The 20,635-nt window shown below is 41.2% G+C and overlaps 1 protein-coding gene across 6 annotated transcripts in view; it reads right to left on the reverse strand.

Moving 5' to 3' along the window:
• DENND2B (DENN domain containing 2B) overlaps positions 1-20,635 on the reverse strand; it is a 150,232-nt gene that overhangs the window by 74,908 nt on the left and 54,689 nt on the right. For all 6 annotated transcript variants that reach the window (XM_068685254.1, XM_068685258.1, XM_068685255.1 and 3 more), the window contains one exon: positions 7,450-7,554. In XM_068685254.1, coding sequence (XP_068541355.1) covers positions 7,450-7,529 — 80 coding nt within the window. In that variant the 5' untranslated portion in view covers positions 7,530-7,554. The remainder of the gene's footprint in view (positions 1-7,449; positions 7,555-20,635) is intronic.

Genomic DNA, 20,635 nt, shown 5'->3' on the forward strand with positions numbered 1-20,635 from the left:
GCAGCAAATCCACCAGCATATTTTCCCACACCACATCACTGTAACTCAAACTGCAATGGCATCCAGACATCCCGCTAAACTTTCTGTTAGGCAGGGATGTGCACATCATCTGCCCAGAAATGTTATCCAAGTACAAGGAGTTGTTCAGGTGAACATAATATCCATGGCTAATGTTTTACGGAGACTCCTTTAAACCATTTGATGAACTTGGTAGAGGATGCCCAGGTAGAGAGAGCCTTTCACCCATACATTTTTTTTTACATGAAAGGGAAAGAAGCAGTTTTTCTATCACTCAGGCAACACCACACACATGCTTGGTAAACAAAAGAAAAGGAGATGTGAGAATACGTTATCATAATTATGCTAAGACAATGGCAATCACACAGTAAGCATTGAGAAAATTGTACACACAGGAGTTGCAAATAAGACCAAAGCCTTGTTGTTTTGGAACAACGCAGAGAGTCTCACACTTTGAAGAACTCACTACATAAATATGTTATGGAGAAAAAAAAAAATAGAGAGGAAAAAGTAATGTTTGCACCATTCTAGGATGGCTGAACACAAAGTTCCTGTGGCATGCCCGGGAGCTGAAGATGCAATCCTTTGATTTTCAAGTTACTGTTTTCTTCACAGCGCTCTCCACGCAGAAAACTCAAGACACGTAAGAAATATCCTAAGTTCTAAATTGATATTCACGTGTAAAAAAGATAAATACTAAAAAACACACTTCGTTTACCTTACTGTTTATAATAATATTTTTCCTGTGGTAAGATCAGGGCTCTGTCGTGGTGGCCACAGTTACCTCCATCCACACTCTCAGTCACCGTATGGAGACTACATCTCTTGTGTCCAGAGCCAGGCTCTTGTCTTTTGGCAGTACAGGCAGGCTGGTTTGCAGCTGGGTAAACGTCCTGACAAGAAACATGGGCAGTGTCTACTGCATTGGCATTGCCTCTACTACGACGACACTTCTCCCTGTACAGACAGGTTTTTCTCCTGATATGAGCTCACCTTCAAAATGAAAAAAATTACCATGGAAAGAAAGAGAATAAGCACTCCCGAGACAAGCCAGCGGAGTGAACAACTGACACCCACATTCAAGTGTCAGCAGCAGCTAAACCTAATGCCAGACACATGTCCAATTCTTTTTATTTAAGAACTTTCAAGGTCTGAGTTCCTAAGGCAAAATATTTCTTAATCTTCTGCCCAGGCCACAGCCACATAATTCCTTCTTCAAAAGAAACAAAGAATCTCTGTTGGGTTTATTAATATGTATAAAAATTTATTTTACTTAGGAAAAAAAAAATTGCTGTAAAACTGGGTGAATTTGGCTCGACTAGGACTGAATCACCTGTGACAGCCCAAAGCAAGAAGCAAGCACCAGGTATGTGCTGTGTCCGGGGGGGGGCATCAGCCTGAGGAGCCTTCCCCCTGCATTTCAGACAGTGATTTTACCTATAAGAGCAGCAAATAATCTCGGATTCATGACAAACTTGGGCATAACTTTACCCCGTGGGATCACTTGGTTGGGAAATACAAGGCATCATTTTGTGTGATAATTTAAAGAACTAGAAACAATTAAGCAGAAAGGCTCTGTAGCTACCTCTGGAGATGTATTAGTCTGGGTAGTCATTTGGGTTACATGGTGTATCTCCATCGCCTTCACTGGAGATAAGCCAGCTCCCACCAATTCTAATTAAAACCCATTAAATTAAATTCTGAAGAAGGTCTGAGCCGCAAAGCCAGTACAAGCAAATCTCAGCGTGCATTAGACGAACGGAGCTGACAAATCGTTGGTGACAGCTGAAATGGCCTCACACACTGCTGGGAGATAAAAACCAAAGCCTATACTTAGAGGTTTGTGGCTATCCAGCTCAGTTATTTCCTGCTCTTTCCAGGCAGAGAGATGCAACTCAGAGATCAAAGATACCCGACTGGAAATCTGATTGCTATTGTGCACAGAAGTCACCGCTTCAAAGATATCAGGAAACTAAAGCAGACAGAATGAACTGAAAATAAAGCTTTGTGTATCAGCATCAGGCCAGATTTCGGTTTTACTCACACAAGAGTAATTAGATTCAAAGATCCAACAAAAAGTATTTAGAAAGGGGGACTTCTATGAATGTTTTAAGACTAAGAACTTGCAACTTTGTGCTCACAGCAATTTGCAGATGTAATCCTGTGCTAGTACAAATGTCAGATGCCTTGCTCTGTGACCCGCGGACATCAGCACCTGCACTTTATCAGGTCATTAAATCACAATTGCCCAGCTGGAGAGGATTCTCCAATTCAGCAAGAATCACACTGCTCCTGTGCAGGTTGGGTGGAGAGACAGCAGCCCACATCACAAATCCAACTCGTGCTGAAACGAACCTGATTATAGTGACGTAGCTGTCCCAGACTAATAGCCACACAGTCCTTTCACACAACTGGAACAAAGACTGGCTTCTGCTTTGGCCATATTCCCAAATCAAGGCCAGTGACATTCAACTAAAAAGATGTTTGTTCAAGCTGATTATGGCAGTCTTTTATATATACACTACTAAAATCACCACAATAATTTATTCAAAAAAAAAAAAAAAAAAAAAAAACCTTTCCAAAGTAAAAATGCATCTTAATATTTATTCTGTTTCTCATTCAGACCCAGCTTGTATCGGGGAAACACCATCTAGCAGGAACACAGTGTTTCTATTTCCAGTTAGTTTTGTTAAGATTTTTTTTCTCTTTTTTTCCTGTTAGACTAAACAGACTACAAGTTTGAAACCTATATTTTGCTGAGCAGAGCATGAACTTATAAACATAAGTGTAGGCCTGTTTCAATACCATATAGTACTGGTGTGGCTTTTAAGCCAATAGAGCTGGTGGTGCCATTTCTACATTTAACTTTGCACTGGAGCAACCACAAGATCAGGACAAACACTTTATGAATGAATTTATGAATTCAAATAAAAATTCTGCATAGATCACAAAGTCAACTCCAGACAAATATTGAATTATTTGTTAAGAAAATCAAGCCATCGTAGGGAGATACAAACACCGTTATGCCTTTTCTTTGGCTTTTGTTCTTTTAAGGTTTCCTCAGAGTTGTAGGGATCCTCTTAAGTATGGTACAGTCAAAGAAGACATCTGGTGCAAAACAGTCACGCACCAGTTGCACACTATGAGCTCCTTTGTCTCCCATCGAAGAGGTAATAAGATTTCACAGAGCTGCTTCTTGTCAGAATTGCTAAGTCACTTTCAGCTACACATAAGGTGCTTTCCGAACCTCGTGCTCCTTGCCTTTCACATCAGTGACTCATAAGGAAGGATTAAAGCTGCGTCTTTGGAGTTCACTCAGAGCTACAGTTGTAGTCTCATTCGGTAAGTTTAACAATTGTTTCACAAATGCTCTGGTATTTGCTTCATATAAAGGACTTTTGTTCCAGATGACATTAGAATGTTCCCACTAGGCTGGGCCAAAGAGCATCCCTAGTCCTGGCTCTGTTACTGCCAAGACCATTATCAGGTGCCTGGAGAAGGAAGTAAGGATAAGATGAGCTGCAGTGCTACTCAGCCAGCCTAACGCTAAAGACTTGTTGCCTCGCAGATTTTGCTGCTGTGGATAAAAGACTTTGGTAGTTTTCTTCCATGAATTCGTGTAACCACGACCTCCTGCAGCAGTCAGCTTCATTGATAAAAGACGTGCTGCACGGAAGGACCTTCTTTTCAACCGGACTCTTTCTGGTTTATTTAATGCCTATTAATTTTTAAATTGAAAAAGATTTTTTCCCTTCACCATCTCTGTTCCACCCGTTACTTCAAAGTCCTCTATTACCACTTCTTCCCCTCCTCTCCGATGTGAAGGTCACCAGTCAATCTACTCTTGCTTCCCAGTGAAGACATCCCATAACTTCAACGAGATGGCAACCGCTGTAACACAGCTTGCATCTCGCAGCAACACACTGCACCAAAACTAGGACTGGCAAGAAAATAACACTAAAAAGATGCCTTAGCCACCAGGGGACAAATACACCTGTGTTATGCCAGTATCGGCCCTTACTGAAATTCTACCTCCAGAAATTATACAGAAAGCACATTTGCAGTGTTCCAAATCTCTAGTCAAATCCTGTACTAAAGGGAGACAATGACTGTGCAGTTTAAGTGGATCTTTGAATGTGTTTGCAATAAATCCTGCAAGCCTTTAACTTTTATTATACCAGCACTTACTCCACTGATTTACAGTCTGACTAAAATGAAGAATCCCCACGGCTGACTCAAATATCTTCTTACAGGTTTCACAAAGACAGGTGAAGAAGATCGTATAAGGCAAAATAATGGATGGAGAACCGGTGCATGACAACCTATTCATCTCCTCACTTGTCATGAAACTCAAAGATTTTCCTCAGCTTCAGGTCCATGCTTGTACTTATAAAACCTTTTTTTTTTTCTGATAAATTCTAATCAAAACAGATGGTGATGATAAGGAAAGACAGTTTATTTGACAGCTATTATCCAATAACTTAGTATCCTACGGTACTTTCTAAGCTATTAAGAATGGAAAAGATAAAAATAGACGAGCAGGTCCAAGGTTTACTCAAGTCCAGATCCAAGTTCCCAGCACTGACCTGTCTGCACTGCTGGAAGGATGATTAATGACATGTGAATGCCAGATATCATTAGGGATCTGGTTTTAATATCCACATACTTATATGCCTCTAGAAATTCCTCTAGCCACCCCTTCTTTTCCCCACCCCCTTGTTATTCTATGTTTTTTACAGTTTTGAACTGAGATACCAAGTACACAAACTAACAAACTGGGAACTGTACGAGGATACCAAGCCCATTTCTGCTGAGCTTTACCACAGCTACTGTTGTATAACATGACTATCAAGAGACGCTAGGATGGATGCAGCTCATCTATTTCTTTAGTCAGCTGCATAATTTAAAAGTGAAAGAAGAATAGTACCTGGACTAAAGGCAAAGGTAAATCAACCTAATGAAAGGTTTAGACCCTGAAAGGGTGTGTGACAACGCCACAAAGGAGGTCACCATCAGAGACTGCACCAAGGCGAGGGTTCTGCCTAAGGCAAATTATTAATTAAGGTGATTATTAATTCACCTCTACTTTGTAGGTCAACCTGTCCCTTGGTAATCAGGATAATGCCATTTCATCCAGCTCAGGAAAATTGCCTGGACCTGTTGTAATTCAATACTATGTGCAGACAAGAGGGAAGGTGTGAGAGAGCTGAAAGAGAAATGGGTGGGTAGACACAGAAAACAACATAAAGACAGCCATATGTGCATACAATATGTAATGTTGACCAAAACTGCGAGCAAAGCCAGAGTGTTTAAACACAAAACAGGGATGTGCCATGAAAAAGAGATTTTCCTTTAAAAACAAAACAAAAAAAAAAAAAACAAAAAGCTGTTAAAGAAAATCCATTCCATTGCTTCCATCCTGAAATTCTCCGAATTTAATTTAAATATATATATACACACATGTATATACATATTTATTGTTTGTGGTTGGAAAAGTTAAGAATACAATAGTGAGTGTGCCAAACCGAGCCAGGATTTGACGTCACTTTCAAGTTGACCTGCAGCTCCCTGCTAAGATCAAAGCCAACTCTCTTTGATCTCTCTCGCCAAACTTCTCCATCTATGCTGGTTATTCTACCTGACAGCTGCCAAGATGGGGAAATTTTGCCTCCGACATTTCATTTTCAAGTGAGTAAATCAATCCGTAACTGTGCGGTCTACTCACCTGAATCACAGTCTTTCCTAATTTATTTGAAACTGCAAAGCTCTCCTAGCACACCCCTCCTATGCACACACAGTACTCCTGGCAGCTGGGTTTAACCTTGGTGCAGCTTGCCAGGTGTGCCACCGTCACTGGAATCGGGCTGGAACTGCTGCAGCTGTGCCTAGCCAAGGTGATTGGAGCATTTCATTTACACTGGTACAACTCACACTTCCCTCCCGAAGTGTCCAATAGATAAATGAGACCTTTATTGCTTTTCCCCTCTACCACATTCATTCTGGATGCAAACCTGTTTTACTGAAGCCTACTTAACGCCTTACAAAGTTTTGAACTTCCTTAGGCAAACAGAAATGAGGCAGACATTATGTCTGAACAGAGTTTCAGAACAGAATAGGATGTTATACCTGTGCAGGAATCCCCTGGAGAGCTGCATAAAGTGCTACAGCAGGGACAAAGGTGCACATCAACATTTTGTGCTTTTGAAGAAAGACGCTGAATCGTGTGTTCTGCTTTCTGCTCACTTTGCTCAGGTGGCACACTCACTCTAGCGCTTTACTCCTGTGTCCAAATGGTTAATTCACACAGGTTCTTTAATGAGATGGCTGTTTAAACTTTCCTAGTCAAAGCATACCAAGGCTGTCATAGTGGGACTGCAGATAAAAGGAAGAGTTTTGTAACTGTCAGTCCCAGACCAAGAGGAGCTGGTGGGCTTGTCCTCTGTGAAGGCCACAAGCTGAACAAGTCAGCATTATTTTGTAAAGGCTGTGGCCGAGAACAAGACTCCTTCTGACAAGGATACATGAACTTGTTGACTGCATATGAGTTGTTTGCTTGCATCCCAGAGCAATATTGCAAAGCAGAGCTGCCTAAAGGAAACTTCTTGTCCTCAAAACACTGTCTTTCATCATTGTAAAATAAAGGACAAGGGAGCATCAACTGACTTTACACTCTTTGCCATGTCATATTACTAATTCATGAGTGAAAGGTATCTGTATTTAACTGTGTGCAATCACATCACAGCCTTCTGCAAATCCACTGTCTTTTCTGGTCTAGTCTTAAGCAGACTGATACCCTCAAGGTTGCCAGGTTTAGGGACTTAAGGTGTCCTTGGCTACAGTACTGAGTTTGGGGAAAAACGCCATATGATAATGGGATGGGCCACTTGCTTTCCCCTAGGTGTGAATAATACAGTTGATCTACTTCCTCTGTAGATGACTTAATGCTGCAGAGAGGAGCACAAATAAGAGAAAAAAAAAAAAAAAAAAAAAAAAGGTCCCCATATTTTACCTTCAGCCCTTTCACACTTGCTGCCAGACCTGCAATGGGAGTCAATCTCTTCCCACACTGTCTATCAGTACAGATTAAATAGAGCAAATGTGACAGAAACTGATACAAAATACAAACTGGTGACTGGCAATGGAGAAAAGCATGTAGTCATACAATCCAGAAATTTAGCCCAAGCCTCCTGGGGCCTGCATGATGCCTTTAACACAGGTCCTTCCTTGCAATTGTTTTCATCACCAGCGAGCAGCAGCAGCTCAACAAATATGCCAGAAACAGATCTTCTCTTATACCTCAATCCCTCCACTTCCTACCAAAACCTTCTCCCAGCCCAACAAAGCTGTCAGAATAGTGTTTGCTTGTCTTTGAAAAAAACTTTGTTCCAAACAAACCTTTCTCAGAGTCTACACAGCCTGCAGTTCACTTACCTATCCAGAGTGTCCTGAGGCACTTTACTCCCTCCAGCTCTGCTGTTGACATTGGCATTCTTGTTGGCAGTCATGGTCATTTCTGCTTTCTAGAAATCTGGATATCTGTGAGAAGAAAAGTCAATTAAGCTTTGACAAGCCCAAATGACAATTAATTGTTCAAGACTGCTGTAAGTACTACACTCTCTAAAACCAGAACTCCTGTCTATAAAATGCAATCAGATCTAGTTATGGTCCTGAGAAACTAAACCCTACCTCTCTTCTGCTGTTGTTTCACATCCACATCCTATTCGAGTTTATCAGAGCCCAGTGCTATAGCAGGAGATAGTTTATGGACATTAGGTGCATGCTTCAGATTCTGACATGTCTGATGAATATAGCTTGATACTGAGTTCACAAAATATCACAGGCTTGGTGTGGTTCTTCCATCCATCAGGATACACTGAAAACCCACCAAGTGCACTCTGCAATACCTGCAAATAATGTAGTTATGACTGCCATTGCAGCCACACAAAAGCTTTTAAACAGGAGAAAACTTCACAATTTTAAAGTGTAGCTCTTTATATTACGGAAATATTTTTCAAACAGTGAAATAAATTCAATAATGAATAGGTTGAAAATAATTTTCAGATCTGCTTGTGACATGAAAATGTCTGCAAATGGTTTCTGGCTTATTCCCTCTATTAATCACAAGATTCTTCAAGTAAAACTGTCTTATGATGCTTTTAAGACCTCAGGTAATATAAAGAGTCATTACTGATTTCTAGCTCTATCCTAATAATACTAAGGCATGAGATTTGGTAGCAAACCAAAAGCTGTAAATTAAACTTCAGCCATGATGAAAACCCTATATATTCAGTCATGTGTTGTAGAATTCCCAGTACAAGGCAATACTAGTGTCTTCCTGACTTCACAAACTCCTGACTAATGGTTTTCTTCCAAAGAGAAATTAAAATGCTGCCAGAAGCACATAAATATTGTTTGCTCGTCTATATAGCTAGGAGACAAAAAGAATACCAGATGCATGGAAGAAAGCCTAAATGGAAATGGCAGGCAGTAGGGAGAAGTCCTTGCAAGTGAATTCCCACAACAGGTATAAAAACAGACACCTCAGATTGATTCTCAACAGTAAGGGGGGTTTGGAAGAAGAGGGGAAAAAAAAAATAAAAAAAAATAAAAGACATTCTGGAAGAAATTTCTCCCAGACAAGTGCAGAGAGAAGGCAATTGGCAACTCTACCTTCTTGAGGTACCTCAAATGCATAGGAAAGGAAAGACAGTTAGTGGCGACCAAGAACCCAAAAGATGGGCCTTACCATTGTAATGTTGCTGAAAATCAGCTAAGAAACAACCCAGGACTGCAATAAATTGCCCGTGCCCCACTACATCAATAGAAACGTTCTTAGCCTGAAGGGAGAATTTTATGATATGGATGCAGGCCAGGACGTGGAAGTGGTAACCTCTGCCACCATGCCTCTCTGTTGACTGCACATCCCACATTTCTCTTCTGTAGGGCACTGCTCATAGTCGCAATTTCCTCTGCCACTGTAATCACTTGAGAAATATTTTGCAGGAAGAGGGAGAAATACATTTTTATGTCATGAGTCCCTCAGGAGAGAAATGAGGGAGTACTTACTCCACCTGATGCCACAAGAGCTGTTTATCAAGGGTTCTGTGGCTCTCCTGGCATGCTCTGTGGGTGATTAAAGATGTTCCTTGATTTGTAGGCTGAAATATGTACCACAATTTGAAGTACTGCCACCCAGGTTCTGACCAGAACTACCAATTTTTACAACCGTTAATGGCATACTTAATGCAAAAATGAGGAGTACTACAAACTTGTTGTTTACCCAAACCCACAGTAAGTCCAGACAGCTTGAGAAGCCAACTGTAATGTGATGCTGGAAAGCAAGCTGGGCACTGACAACACACAAAATCCTTGTACAAACAGACCCATTGCAGTGAGGAGGACATTCTCTAAACCACTTAATTCCAAACAATTCTACCACAAATTAGGTCAGAAAAGCTCCTGTGGATTGCAGCTCCAAATGCAGAGTTAATCGTGCTGACCACAGATTCCAGGTCTTCTTATCCTCCTCCCATTGTCCTGTGTGTATCAATCTTCCTGGACTGTGTGGAGGTTTGATTCTTTTTTCAGTTGGTTACTCTTTTATTTTATTATTTTTATGTACTGAAGCCCTCCAAATTTCCCCAGTGTCTCAGTGTTATTGTTACTGTTCTACTGTCAAGATAACAGGGCTGTAAGGAACTGCCTGTTCTGGTTGGGGAAGGACTTGCCTGGGAAAAGAAAAAAAAGCCTCTGCTGCTGGCCAAACTTTCTAGGACTGTACATTCCACAGGGAACCAACAGCTTTTTTTTTTTTTTTTTAATGTTTTCCACTCACCAGTTCAATGCTTTTACTGTATTAAATCTAGATCATTTAATAGCAATCAAGGTAAGAAAAATAAGAGATGTGTGACACCAGGCAAATAACAGCATGCAGACATTACATTCATTTTTTTGCTTTTCTATTGAGGACCAGAAGAAGCTGAATAGACCTTCAAAAAGACAGGACACTGGCCCAGCACACACAAATGATATAAAACAGCAGCATAAAAGCACATTAAGAGTCAGTCATCTTCCACTTCTCTCACAATAAAAAATAATAATAAATGCGCATGCATGTACATCAAGGTGTTTGTTTTTTTTATGGAAGCCTTACACTTCTCAAATTGCAGCTTCCCAACAGCTTGATAACATCATTGTGGCCAATATATTAAAAAAAAAAAAAAAAAAAAAAAAAGGAAGCTTTGAAATGTAGAGTTAACCTAACTTGAATACCAAATAGGCCAAATCGTTTTGCTTTTGGCAAAAGGGGAACTTGGTCCTAAAAGGAGATTTCACAAGATTCATCAAATTTAGTGATAATTTCCATGCAGTTGAGACTACATTATATACAGTGAAGACTTTTATATGCAGTTTTTCTTTAATGTTTATTTTTCATGAATATTTTGCTGCAGGTGATGCTAGTATCACCCAGTATACACAAAGAAAATCTAAATATCCTAATAACTTGAAACAGAAAGTTATTTGAAAACTTGGCAGAAAACTAGTCAACAATTTACTGAAGTGCCTAGAAGCACAGTTAGCAGAACTACTCAGTAATTTAAGGTCTTAAACAAATGAACAACAACAAAAGCACCTAAAAATGAAAAGGGAGACAGAGGCAATAAATAAATAAATAAATAAACAAACTGCATTTTATAGTCATGTTATGCCAGGGCCTTTGAATGAACTTGACAGCCCTGTAAGTTTATATGAATCATTCTATGGTGAGAATCACATCCCACGGGCTTATGTGAGAGCGTTCTCCAGCACAATATTTGCACATTATTCGGCATGAAGTAATGACAAAATCTCTCAAGAATTATGATATACTGTCAAAAACAAATCCAAAAATAGTCATGTCACACAGATTCTGCATTGCCCAGTCAACCACCTAGCTGTACTTGCCAAAAAATGCAGTATTCCGATTTATTTGTAAATATAAAGAATGACTCTGAAACCCTTACTTAGTCATCATTTGTACATCACTCCAGGAACGGTCTCACTAGTTTCACCAAAACAGTGCTCAAAGTGGTATTTTAATAAGCCAGGATGGTGGAATCTGGACCTGCTCAATTATTAAATGCACTTCATCTGAAGCTTCCACAAAAGGTTTGGTAGGAATAAAGAGGGGGAAAAAATTAGTGTGATGGCAACATGAGATCTGCTCCTCAGCAGACAACATTTCTTCTGACTGGAAACAGCTGCTGCAATGCAGACATTTTCAAACAGATTTTTATCGTTGTAGTAGGTCCCCATGACAGAACATTCCCTATGGACCATGTCTCCCCTTCCTCTTCCAGAATGGTACAACTGAAAGCGTGGCCTGGAGCCTTCTTAGGCATAGATGGGACACTAAAAATCATCAAGCTTTGTGCTAGTGCACCTTATGACATCACTGAATCCTTAATTCCACTAGTCTGTTAGCAAAGGAGGTGTTAATCCTAAACTCGCCCTGTACAGTTGGAAGTTGTCCTTCATTTCCTAAAGCATCCCAATACTTTGGAGGTACAGCTTGCAGCCCCACTGCAGCGCAGCTGTTCCTCCACTCACTCCCATCCACAGATGGTTCAGGACTAGAGCTAAGCTTGGAGCAAAACCACGTGGAAATTCCCAGCAGTCAGGGGTGTTTTCTTGGTACAATTTGAGAGCCTGGGAGGTCCCAAGAAACCCTTCTACTTTCCTACACGCAATTTATCCACCGGTTCCTGCACTGCAAGAACTCATCCTCTCCTCTTCTTCTGTGTACCATTGATAACATTGGGACCAGTCACTCATATCCAGGCTCAGTTGTCTTATCCATGTCTCAGATCACAACAGGTGTCTTAGAAAAAAATACATTCATAATTTGAATGATTCCATCTTCTATTTTGTTAGTACAATGGGAGAAGAAGAGGATTTTTTGTGTAAAACTTCTTCAGTTCAACAGATACACATGCTTTTTTGTTTGTTTGCCAAGTGGTTTTGTTAATACTCTGCTCAATCTCTCTTCTTATTCATATGGTCTTATTCCCTACCTAGACTTAAAACAGATCCCTCACGCTCCACTTTTTGCACTCATTGCTAAGGCAAATTTTCCATTAAGTACCCAGGTCCAACAAAAACTCCTTCGAGTATGTTGCAGACCGTCAAAGCCAGTTTTCTGAGTGTGAGGAACATTAGCGCTGTTTATCTGGCAGCTTAACGAAGAAGAGCCCAGATGCAGCTGTTTATGTTTGAGCACTGAACTTGCCCGAGCAGAAGACAACAGGTATGCATTCGCTGTGACCCAGGCTGCAGCACAGAGCAGATGAAGTTAGGAAGGTGGCAAAGAAGAATACATACGCAGTGCTCCTGCTGACTTGAGAAGGGAGTCTTTTAAAGATAAAAATCTCAAAAATACATTAATAATATCCAATTTGATCCACTTATTTTTCTCTTAACAGTATCTACGACTGAATGTCTTGATTTTTAAAAACATCTAATGACTAATATGTTTTTCTGATTGCTTTTAGGAAATCTTGCTCACATTTCAAGGTGTTGTATAGCTAAACTTTTATTAAAGAGTTGCAGCTTAGTTTTGTGGCAAGTTGCCTGTTCCCTTCCAGTAAAACAATTATATCCTCCCAGAACAACGTCAGCTCTGATGAAATGGAAAGTCCAAATAAATCTTTAAAGATCTCTGCCTTGAGAGGGCTCCTGTAGAGGCTCCAAAGAACATTTGTTACAAGACCTACGTGCTTTCGTCGTGTATACCTGTTCTGTAAGCTGAGCCATTGTAAGTTAAGCTATGCAATACTGTACAAACTGACATGAAGAGCTAAATGACCAGCTCAGCAAGGGTGTGGCATGGAGAGATGCAGTAAGGGTTAATTCACCTATCTCATCCCAAGTTTTCTCTTTACAGCACACAGCCAGCCTAATTACATCAACAGGCTTCTAGCAAGACATGAGAATTAACTGCCCTCAAGGCTAGCCCTAAAGGCTGGAGAAACAGACCATATTCTCCCAACAAACCTGCGTGTCCGAGCCATATTATGCTCTAGCATAATCTCCAAGACAAATGAGATCAAGCCATTCGTACAGCTGCCTATATCCAAGTCCCTGAGAACAAGTGACAATGTTTGTGGATAACAGATACAAAGGAAGAGAGTTCCTCAAACTTCTCATCCTTGTGACACTGCAAAAGGCACAGATTTTAGTTAGCATTAAGTCCACAATCTCATCCAAAGTCTCCCTGCTTACAGGCCAGAGACAGCGTGTCCAATTGACAGTCTTTCTGCTAGGCTTTCATAGCAAGGTGACAAACTCTCCTATCCCACATTTACTGACATAAGCTATAGTGGGGCTGGACTTGGTTGTCGTTACATACCTTGCAGTCCAAAACTTGTGTCCAAATGTAAGAGTTATGTGCTAAGCTTCTCTGATACCATTCACACTGCTGGGGCAATCACAGATACACAATGGCATAAAAACATGAAAATCAGAGTCCAGTAGCATAGAGGTTTGCCTCTTTTATGGAGGAATTTTCACTAACGCTGGCGTGACGTGACCATCTTTCTTGGACTATGGAGGGCACACCGACTTCACAAAACTTTTTGGTATAATTACGAGAACTCTCTGGCAATTAGGGTGTTTATTTTATCTTGCTTGGTTCGGTATTAAAAAGAAAAAGGTTTTGTTTGTGTTCTGCTTTCGTACGTCACTAGAATTACATTTTAGCTGAAGAAGCTGGACTGAATCCAGCTTTTGGACTGAATCTTTCTTCCTTTCTGCACAAGTGAAAGATGTATTGATTTGTGCCTCATTTGTTGCAGCCTCTGATAGCCACTTTCCAGCTAGCTTGTACGGCTATACTAGACTTCCTTACAGTTTAGATAAATCATAGCTATTGTCCTAACAGCATAGAAGTAATTTCACTGTGACTTCTACCAAGTCGTTTGTGCTAAACGAGTACTTTAAAGAACTCTCACTGAATACAACAGGTTCGCATTTATTGACAAATCAAAGTGGAATAAACTGAAGGTCCCTTCAAAAGTACCTGTTCCCCAGGGAAGTGAGAAGGAGACATTAACAGAAACTATATGGCTGCTATTGAATCAGAAGCTAGTATTTACCTTTGCAGGTTGAAGGTTGTTTGTATTTAAAAAATAAAAAATAAAATAAAATACTTTGACTGGTTTGAACTTAGCTTGATTTGAAACACAAGGGTAGAAAGGATGTAAAATACTTACAATTATTTGGTACTATTATAAGCTCAGAGGAAACTTAACTCTACAGCCACACGGGAAGTAGGGCCAGTGGCAGGCACATGTCAGAGCCTTGTGACTGAGTTAAGGAGAAGACAGAACAATTCTGGTGGCACTGTGAACTTGTATGGCCGATGCCAACCTTCAGACACCTTCACACTGCCCTTAAAACTGATCTCAGATCTGAAATGCTACCTTAGGCCTTATTTTCCGATGCCTATGCTAGCCACACGTTCTCACGCTGTCACAGTCGTCTGAGTCATAAACTATCTGGTTTGGAGAACTGATCCATCTGAAAAACAGTTGTGTTTGTTTTTCTTTTGTTAAGGCTGACATTCAGCCATTCATCTGAGACATTCATTCTTCTGGACTATCTGGAATATGTACTTCAAAAATGCCTTCAAAATATGTTATTTAAAATTAACTCTGAAAGAAAGAAGCAGGGATAGTTTAAGTTGCACTCTAACAAAGGGAAAGTCACTAGGGGTGCTTAAGAAAAAGGTTGGATGTGGTGCTTAGGGACATGGTTTAGCGGGGGACAGCTGAACCGGATGATCGTGGAGGCCTTATCCAGCCTTAATGATTCTATTGGAGTGCAGAAGATGAATCCCAAGCAAATTATTTCTGTGCTAATGCCAAAGGTATTTGGTATGTCTCTATGCACAGATACTGTTATTGTAAACAACATTTGCATGCTTTCTCTTTTAGGACAGAAATCTCTTTCATTGTGAACAGTACGCTAAACATTATGTTTCCATAGTGTATAAAATTGGGCCTTGAAAATGTGCAAGCTATTTTTGCTTTTAATTTTTTGAAAACAAAAAGAGAAAAAAGGATAAAAACATTCAACAAAGTATTTTCTCTCTGATATGAATGCACCAGAAACATAAAACCGGTACAGATTTCACACACTAAAATTTGGTCTTAGAAGCAAAGCATCCACATTACTCTCATGGCTTCAGCGAGCAAAATACGTGCATACCTCAGATCTGTATCAGGCTTTAGTAGAGAATAGTGACTTATTTTCTCCTGCTCTACTTGAGTATCGATCATAATTTGGTGACTCCTTTCAACAAGCCCTGTAGTAGACTTTATGAACACTGCTTTGTTGAAAGCCCTCAGTCATCACATTTGCTGCAGAAACTTTAGTACAGAGTAATCTGAGGCATGTATATTTTGGTTTTCACAACACAAACACTTCAACAATGACCAGACAACTGTATGAAAACAGGCTACTTGTAAATTGTGCCCATCATACATTCCTCAGTATTATTCTTCCTTTGTCCTTTCTCTTCATCCTCAAGATATCTGCATAAAAACATCAGTTCAAGGCTCACTAGCTCACCTGCTCCTGTTGCTTATTCTTCAATGAAATTATAATCCTCCAAGTGCAAAATCAAAACCATTTGCACGATAATTGTTTCTTTTGACACATACAAAAAAAAAAAAGATTATAATTTTGCTAAGAAATGGGAGTAGATTAAGGCACAAAGGTTCTTCTTCATTAATATTTTTGTGTAACAAAAAAAATGGAGGAAAAATAGATTACAAGAAACCTTATTTCAAAATAGACTGTCCTTCAGTATTGCCACAGTGTCACCAGTCCCTAAAGATATCACAATACAATTCAAGATGTTCAGTACAGACTGCCGGAGAGCACAGGCTGCAGGGGAAACACAAAGTTTAAAAAAAAAAAAAAAAAAAAGCTGAAAAGTCTTAATAAACCTTGAAAAGAACTTCTCTGTTGAACTGACATTGATGACTGAACCTTCCTCACCCTGAGGCTGACTGATAGAGTCTGCTGGACACCTGAGAAGCATCCTGACTTTGCAGCTACTACAAGTTTTTGATTCATTAGGGCATCGTGCCAGTCAAAACACGGGTCACAGCTATAATACAGAGCAAGCTGCTGTCTCCAGTGTTGTCAGCACACCTCCCTTCCTTCCTGCCAGACGCACATGGCTCCCACTCAGAGCACCACTGGAGTGCAAACTGCAGAATTAATAGCAGTTATATGGCTTCCCCAAGCTTTTAATAATGTATGATGGAAGGAATAGGATCTTGATGCAACTACCGAGAGATTTGAGAGAAGGATTCAGCCTTCACTTTGCCTTAAACTTCCTATGAGATGCTAGGTAAACTGCTTGAGTTGTGCTTGAAGTACGCTCAGCCACACAGAGGATAGCTTAGCAAGATACTGCACTATACTGCGCTTTAAACCTGAATTAACTTTCCCAGTACAGAGAAATACCTTTACTTTTCATTTCCCAAATCCTGCTCTATACAACAGAAACAAGTGAGAACTTGTCTGTACGTAGAGGAGAATTTACAGCATCCTCATTACTCCACACCAACTCTCCATGCAAATGCTCTTAGTGTGTTTGGGGTAGGTAACACGCTTCCCAAACTACCTTATACAAGGGTGTGCTTAGCACCAAGTACGTAACCTGTGAATTATTCCATAGCAGGTGGTAAGTTATAAATGAACTTCCTAATAACTGTGCAAACAGGCCCTTGAGCTTCCTCCCCCCCAAACCCCGTGCGAGAGCAATAAAGCTTACATGTACAAAGCTTGAAAATTCTTGAAATTGTCTTTCAGTTTGCAACTGACTTCTTGTGACAATGTGAGAAACAGTGACACTGAGAAAAACATGAAGACCAAGGGGTTTAAATGGCCAGCTCGGGTACAGCTTCTGGTGGCACTCACCAGCTCATTCTTTCAACAGATCATCTATTTTCAGAAGCTTGTTTTATTCTGCTTGCTTCAGACTTTTTCTGCAGAGCCCTTTCTGAGAGCAGAGAGGAGGAAAGACACAAACCAAAGGCCAGCAAGGCCACAGAGACACAGACAAGTATAATCTCTACCAAGCCAGCGGCAATGCTTCTTCCTTCCCCTATCAGTGATGGCAGGGAGGGAAGAGGGACAGGCAGATTTGTAGGTGGATCTCCTTCCCTGACAGAGTAAGCAGCAAATAAAGCAAGTGGTCTGAAAAAGAAAGGAAAAATGGAGGACAGAAGTTCTGGTACTAGGAGTGGAAAAAAAAAAAAAAATGGTTTTAGTGGAAAAGCAAACAAAGCTGAAAAAAAAATAATACATAAAACAAGGACTGATGAAAACATTACCCTGAAATCCAGTGAGACAGGTTAGGTTGTTTGCCACACTGAATATTCAGGTTGAGGCACGCTTTGCAAAGAGATGTGGTGACCTTAGGTATGCTGGCCCAGGCTGTAAATAAACAGAGGAACAATGCAGCCACTTTGTTCAAGTCAGAGCAATAAAGCGAAAGCCCTGGATCAGCATCCAGCGTGTGTGACTATGCTCCCCCAGTGCTAAGCAGATGAGAACAGACAAGATGGCTAACGGGATTGGAAGAAAATCTGAGACTATTTAAGGATCTGAACAGCAGCATTCAGCAAAGGACAATCTGAAGATAAAACTCTCCTGATGCAGGTGTCACGAGGAAAACTAACTTCAGAGGAGGGTTGCAAGGAGCATCTGGAGAGGGATGTGGAATGGATGCTGCATAGGCATCAGAAGCACTGAAAAATAGAGATATTTTGGTAGAAGTAAGGGATGCCAACTACTATGCTGAGGTGCAAAGTACTCTGACTTCTCTCTAGTACTATGCAGTAAAAGAATACCAAACCCATCAGTGCTAGCAGAAGACAGGGTGGCGTTATTACCAGTCTTAATTTCTGTTTTAAATTTAAAGCAGCAGTGGAAGATTTTGGATAACGGTGCCTCAGTAAGGTCACAAACTGATAAGTGGTGTCACTAGGGACCTATTCCATTTAGATCCCTGTGTCCTACTGATGATGATGGTGTTCTGAGTCAGTATCTCCAAGAAGCAGGACCTGTCTGTGATACTTCAGCTGCCAACACCTACACTTCAAGTGAAGCAACGGTTGATTTTGATGGTCTGTCCAATATGCTGATATAAGAGCATCCTGGGAGGATGACAAACTGGCTAGAGACTTCATGGATATAACTAGAAAATATTACCAAAATTGTCTTGGCTTGTACAAAGAGATGAGAACAACCTTGGGTCTGCCTCTTTTGCTCTTGGAAGTTACCCAGGGAATCTGTGGAAAGACACAGAGGAGATTTTAATTCCCCTGTCTGCAAAGTAAATCCAGGAGTGATCCTGGACACAGGCATCAGCAACAGCAAAGGGGATGGCAAGTCTGTTGTTGGCATGGAGAATTTGTGCCAGAACCGTTCAGAAGAGTTTATCTGTTCACATTTGGAAATGGTGTTCCTCTGCTTAAAGCAATGGCTGCAGAATTCAGTTCTGAGCTGCATTTGAGCTCTGACAGGTTGCTTTTGTGGTCTTGGGAAAGATGCTTGGAGATGAGATCTTGAAATTCACTGCCAGAGATTAAGCCCACATTTGGGTGTCTGGCTGAGTGGCCCATTTTCCCAGAGCTGCTCCTTTTGGGGCTTCTCTACCTCAGCATTCTGTGCTTTGACCTCTCCAGATGTCACGCCATGGCTCTATCAGTGAACCAGGAATAACTTTACGACTTAGCTCACACACACGAGGACATGCTCATCAGTAAGTTCAAGTTCTTCAGAGACATGGCAGGGCGCAGACATGCAGCTATCACTGATGCTGAGAGCATCAGCAACAGAGACAAGGCAGTCCCCTGCCTCTTCAGGGGCTGAAAGCCACCCCTCCTGCCTCGTGCATCTGCGCTCCAGCAGGCTGACATCTCTCAGGGCACCTGCTGAGCACCTGCTTTGTCCCCGGTGGCTTTCTGATTCAGATTCCCTTCGTGTTGATGAAGCTCTTGGCTAGTACCTCCTTCTCCTTCAACCTCTCCAGTTTTTAAGCCAAACCAAACAAAACCAAAACCCCTGTGCTCCCACACTGATAGACCACAGTGTGGTGTGTGCAGGCTGACAGAGAGAGGGCTTGGTGGGTCCCCTGCCTAAGCTCCAGCTCCCATCTCAGATGACTGAAGAGAGAAAAGAAATATTAAATAGGAGCATGACCCCACTGAAAGAGACTGGAACTCCTGCTGTCCTGCAAAGAGGGTGTGACCCCATAAATGTGGGAAGTTTCCAAACTCTGCGTAGCTGCTCATTTAATATACAGCCCAAGCTCAAAATCCAAACGCAAGATTAAATTCCTGTTTTTGAGACCCTAGTTCATGGGTAGAAGCCTAATCCCCCATGCACATACAACCCTCTAGTGACTGCAGGAGAACAGCAGATCCTGGCCTCCCGCAGTTAGTTCAGAGAACTGACTCAGGTAGGGGGAGATGGGAGAGAGGAAAGGATTGAGAGAATATTGGCAGCTATATCAGAATCACAATAACGTAAACTAAATGCAGCAAACTACTTCTTATCCCTTTTGTTAAGGAAAATTGTAGTAGCTATAGCAACAGAAAAAGGGGAAAAATACCCAAGACTTTAAAATCCCCAAAGAACACAGCTTTCTAATATGGAAAAATCAAGATTTATTGCACCAGCAGCTCCCACAAGGCAGGGCTATAGTAGTGCACAACGGTTTCAATTAAAAGCACGAATCATTAACCAGTGCAGCTGGGCTTAGTCGTTGGCAGCCTACACCATCTCTTCCAGCGAGCCACGAATTCTTCAGGGACTGAACTAGCTTCTCTCTCTGTGTGATGGGCCCTTCAGTCCTCTTTCTGGTGGCTTTACCTCCTATCTTCCATCAAGCCCTGTGATGGAGTGGATAATGCCACTACTCAACAGAGAAAAAGCAACGAAAAACCTCCTACATTTGAGTCCTGCGTCTGCACCCCTAGCCAGCCATCACACACTGATAGCCCTTCGGGCCCTGCCAGCAATACTGCACTGCACTGCAGGCTCAGCGAGCACCACAGAGTGAAAAGTAGTTTGGTCCCCTGCTGCCTGTGTGCATTTTCCTTCTCAAATGCACACACACACACGCTCAAAAGAGGGAAGGAATGTCTGGCACTTCTGCGGTGACTATCTGGCAGAAGCACGGCTCCATTTTCTGGCAACTCTACCAGGGTCTTAGAACAATTATTTCAGTTCCTGATTCGAGCACTGGAGACAGAAGATCAAGTTACATTTCTCTCCAGCCATCAACACTAATTCAGTTTTCACTAAGTCAGCCTTGCTGGAATTTCACTCTTCCACACTAAAACAAAAAAGGAAAGTGTGAATCAACACTGAAAAGCCATTAGAAGAAACATAAGGAATGTCAAGGGTTGCCCTTCACAAATGTAAAAAACACCAACGAGATCCAAGAGAGAAGGAGCTCTTTCTTGCTAGAAGAGATATTTTTATAAGCTTAAAGGATGAAGAACTGAATCTATTGCAAAAGAAATGGTGCCACGGTCCTGTTAAATCCACTGAT

This window comes from Anas acuta, chromosome 5, assembly GCF_963932015.1.
Source record: "Anas acuta chromosome 5, bAnaAcu1.1, whole genome shotgun sequence".
NCBI classification, from domain to species: Eukaryota; Metazoa; Chordata; class Aves; order Anseriformes; family Anatidae; genus Anas; species Anas acuta.